The 4,716-nt window shown below is 43.8% G+C and overlaps 1 protein-coding gene across 1 annotated transcript; it reads left to right on the forward strand.

Annotated features, from left to right (window-relative positions):
* The first annotated feature begins 652 nt into the window (after positions 1-652).
* Positions 653-2,830, forward strand: msx1a (muscle segment homeobox 1a). The gene is made up of 2 exons (XM_084730215.1): positions 653-1,298; positions 1,521-2,830. Exons 1-2 carry the CDS (start codon positions 866-868, stop codon positions 1,937-1,939), a joined length of 852 nt encoding a protein of 283 aa, XP_084586341.1. The 5' UTR covers positions 653-865; the 3' UTR covers positions 1,940-2,830.
* Positions 2,831-4,716: the final 1,886 nt, after the last annotated feature.

Here is a 4,716-nt window from a genome sequence, read left to right on the forward strand (position 1 = left end):
TGAGAAGGCACACAGGGGTGCAGCCAGGTAAATCAATGACAGTCCTGGGTTAAATCTCTCTCTGGCTCCACGCTGCCTCCTCCTCCCCCGCTTTGCCCCTCCGACTCCACATAATTTTTGACTTTAATGGATGTAGTCAAAGGGGAAAAAATCCTAGTGATCCCTCCCCCAAAGCCCGATAATTACCCCTAAATGACTGCGAAGGCCTGTGTGTTTCAGTCTAATTAGAGCCCCGCAGCCATCAATAAACAGCGCGCTGCAAGAGGTTCATCACATAAAGAGGAGGACAGTAAACTCTTGTGCAATATTCAAGACTAACTTAGTTTGAGCACATGGTCAAAGTCAGCCATTAAATATGGGTAGATCTGAATAAAGCATGTCAAAATGTGTAGGCCAGAAAAGTTATCAAACATTGTGAGGACATGATGTTATATCCAAGATATAAAATGTCAATAAGTTAATTGTGAGGGTAATTATCGGGTCTGCTTTCTGGTAAAACATCATTTTGTGGGATTTAGTTGATGAAACCATGCCCCATTAAGACTTTCTTCTGTTTGTGTTTATTTGAAGTGGACTGGGTTTTTTTTTGTTTGTTTTTCGTTTTTTTTGTTTTAAAAAGTAACTATTGTTAACTTTCCCACTCTGACTTTCCTTTTTTTTGAGTCTACACAGGGACCAGCCCATCTCGCTCCTGATTGGCTGCCTGTCTCTCCACGCCTGCCTTATTATAGCCCTGCACTCCGATTTGGTCACATAAACATGAGGATACCGTCACCTCAAGGCGCACCGCACTAACTTTGTCTAACTCTTTCCACTATCCCCACGAGAGTCAACGAGCCACATCAGCCGTGCCAGTCGGACCTGTATGGCCCCATCGATCGCCATGTCAGCTCTGACCGCTGCTTTGAAGACCGAAGACCTTCCTCCCCGCTCGGTTCTCGTCAGCAGAGGCGACATGCAGACCAGCCTGAGCCCCGCAGAGGAGACTGGGAAACCCAAAGTTGCGATACTGCCTTTCAGCGTCGAGGCGCTGATGGCTGATAGGAAACCCAGCAGAGAAGTGGCGTCCCCGGATGCCACGTCTGTTCCCGGGACGTCCCAGGCGCTGGGGAAGGGCGCGCGGATGAGTGCTTTCGGTAGTCTGGATACTTCGGTTCCTGGTTTGAGCATGAGCTCGTCGTTTTCTGTGGGCGACATCATGAACATGCCAGAAGACGTGTTGATTAAACCAGAGAGCCCGGACAGTAAAGAGAGGACCTCATGGATACAGAGTCCTCGTTTTTCTCCCACGCCTCCAAGTAAGTTTGGTGTCAATGCAAAGCGTAGATTATTAAAATAAACAAAGCTAAAAAAAACAAAAAACTTGTGATTGTATGTTTTTAGTCTGATGTATGTTTGGTCTCATCTGTCTTACTTGACGTGTTTTATGAGAACTTTCACTGCATTTGTCTTGTGTGGATTTGCGAATTTTACGCATTCCAAGCCAAGCTTCTAAATTAAAGCGTTTTGTCCTCTCACAGGAAGGTTGAGTCCACCTGCCTGTCCACTGCGAAAACACAAGACGAACAGAAAGCCCCGGACCCCCTTCACCACGTCCCAGCTCCTGGCACTGGAGAGGAAGTTCCGTCAGAAGCAGTACCTGTCCATCGCCGAGCGCGCAGAGTTCTCCAGCTCTCTCAATCTGACGGAGACCCAGGTCAAAATTTGGTTTCAGAACAGGAGAGCCAAAGCCAAGCGGCTGCAGGAGGCAGAACTTGAAAAACTGAAAATGGCAGCGAAGCCCATGCTGCCTCCGGCTTTCGGGATTTCCTTTCCCCTCGGTGCGCACGTCCCCGCGTCCTACGCAGGGTCGCACCCGTTTCAGAGGCACTCGCTGCCGGTTTCCCCCGTGGGACTGTACGCCGCGCACGTCGGATACAGTATGTACCACCTCGCTTGACAGGGACACTGGACGAGGGAGGAGCACGCAGTGGGGCACAAGGGGGTTTAGACTACTTTTTTGAGGGCCCCGGGCGAGAGGGGGCCCTTATTCGGACAGCCGAGGTGACACTGTACTGAATAAAAGAGGCATCCTGGCGGTGAGCTCAGTGTCATATCTTGTCAGGGGGCCAAGACCTCCAAACAGACCCCCTTCCGAGGACCTTGAAGTTTATCCACTTCTCTTGACCTCGCCAGTAAGTTCACACACTGCAAAAATAATCCAACTTCATCAGTCATTTAATCTTCAGTCATAAATCAGTTTGACATAATAACTCAAGAATGTATTATCTTAATTCAGAAAAAAAATGAGTGTGAGACTAAATGACTTTAAGATGGACATTTTTGCGGTGCAGAGGTGGAAAACACTTAAGTACCTGTAGGCCTGTGATATGTCACCACTGGACAGTCAAGTATGGACACTGGGCTGTGCCACAGTGTGTCAAAGGTAGCCCACTCTACTATCTTCATGGCTGCAGGTAAACGGCTATTGCTCCAGCTCCTGTGAGTAAGTCAGAGACTTTTACGCAGCTTGACATTTTGCACCAACAAACTTAAAGTTGGGTTTCCATCGCTCCGTCGGCGGGCTGCTGTCAAACTTTTTCATTTTTTGCATTCATATCAATGCGTAACTTTAGTGGGTTACTGAATCCAGTGTCTATAAATGCTCTTTGTGAATTTGGAGAACCACAGCATTTGTTTTTATAACAGCACTGTCTGTTGTTGGAATGATTCCCTTCGGAAGGGATAACGTGTACTGTAAAATAATGTATATTTGAAGAATACCCTCATTTATATTATGAATATATTTGTGACATAACTTAACAATAAATTGTTTATTCTTTTTCATTAAGCGGTTGTTCGTTTTGACTGACACTTGCACGGTGCCTGGGGCACCAATATTTGACTATTTTTATAGTACTTTTACAAAATAGAGGGGAAAAAATATTATATTAATATTAATGTAAACCTCAGGTATTCTTTATTATTTTTAAAAAATATTTATCTATTGTAGGATTAAGTTTTGGCCCGTTGTGAGTATTATAAGTTCTTGGACATCTTGAGCATTTCAAGATATTTTATGGCGAGGAAAGCAAAAGGGAATAAAAACTTTCAGGCCTGTTACTTCTTGTGAAAAAAGTAGGAAGTAGTAATATTGATCCGCTTGATGACAGCATTATTTAAATATAATGGTTTGATAGGTATAAGGGCTTTAGGTGACCCACACCACAACAACATGACAAGCCAAATTCCTTAAATTTAAAATTTGCTATTCAATCTTTCACACTCTGTGTGTGCTTCACCCGTGAATTTAAACTTGTCACATGTTATTTGCAGGACTGTATTGCTACAGCTGTTGCCCATTGCTTTGAAACAACTAACCTAGATTTTGTTGGCGCCAGAAGAGTTTAGGGGGTGTGGACTGGTGGTGACTTGAAAACACACCGATAAATATTGGAGATTGGTTCTCTGGGCTAAATTGCTTGTAAACAATCCCGAGTGTCATTATGGGTTTTTTTTAGGGTGTAAAATGAGCCAGATGACACCCAATTATGGAGAAGACGGGGTGTTTAGATCCCACGTGCCACTCCACATGTAAACATATTACCTGAGTGAACTGTTTTATCCTCATGGAATCATTTTGTGCCATCGGGAAGACTTAAATGACAAAACAGGCATCAGATAGGAGGAAAATTACAGGCCACTCCGCAGCAGTTTTAAAGGCTTTCTCTTGAGTTCTCTGCCATTCAGGCAGGGGTTAAACTGGAGTAAAATAATTGCTGTAATGAGCAAAGGCAATCTGCCGCAGACGGAGGCCGGCTCCAGCGAGGCTGTAGCTCCAGGCAAGGCGGAACTTTTATCATTCCTAAAATGTCAACGGGGGACTGGGACGGGCAACACTTTGCTCTCTGCGCTGTGATTTCCTCCTCAGCGCTGACAGGCTGCTGTCCTAAACAAGGGCAACAAAAAGTCGTGATTTATTCAGAGACACATGCATTTTCAAGCTTTTAATTTCCACTTCAATCACTGCTGCTCTTAGCATTAATTTTAATTTAATTCCAGGTGGATTTTCCCAGCTAAAGACCTTTTTTTTTTTTTTTTTTTTACATTTATTTGGTACGTTTTCCTCCGCTCCACTTTTATCCACAAGGCATGAATTAATAGAGAATCCCCTGACAATAACTTTAAATCACACGGATGGACGCTCTGTGTGAAAAGAAGAGAAACTTGACACAAAAGAACCAAAGGGGATCCGTCCATTCTTTCAACTCTTTCATTCTTTTGTCCCCAGCCTCTCTATCTTGCCAGGAGCCAAAGAGAAAACAAAACTCACTAGTTTATATCATCCAAAAGATCACAGGAGGCTGTTTGACTCTGTAGCAAAAAACCCCCCTTGATCCCCCCCAAAAAGGGAAATGGGTTACTTTAAGGTGCCCATACAGTTTAGATAGCTGATTATTAAAGCAGAGGATTTAGCAGATGTTTAGTATACCTTTAACTTTTACCCTCTTTCGTTTTTTTCCCCAGTGCGTGAAAAAAAGACACGTTATCGGACTTTTAAAAATAAGTTATATCACTACAGTTTATTGAAGAAAGTTCTTCGAGCAAACTGACACTAATGTGGTTTATTTGCGCTTATTCCTTCATAAATAGAGTCACCAAAAAAGGATTTTGTTGATGAAGGCGAGTGTGTGTGTTGGGGGCGACACAACAAAATTACACGTTTTTTATTGCAGC

This window comes from Lutjanus erythropterus, chromosome 2 (assembly GCF_056507025.1).
Source record: "Lutjanus erythropterus isolate fLutEry1 chromosome 2, fLutEry1.hap2, whole genome shotgun sequence".
NCBI classification, from domain to species: domain Eukaryota; kingdom Metazoa; phylum Chordata; class Actinopteri; order Lutjaniformes; family Lutjanidae; genus Lutjanus; species Lutjanus erythropterus.

Excerpts from the sequence above, each read along its gene's own strand:
- msx1a (XM_084730215.1), top strand. The coding sequence starts at position 866 with ATGGCCCCATCGATCGCCATGTCAGCTCTGACCGCTGCTTTGAAGACC. Across the intron at positions 1,299-1,520 it reads TTTTTCTCCCACGCCTCCAA|GAAGGTTGAGTCCACCTGCC; the intron begins GTAAGTTTGGTG and ends GTCCTCTCACAG.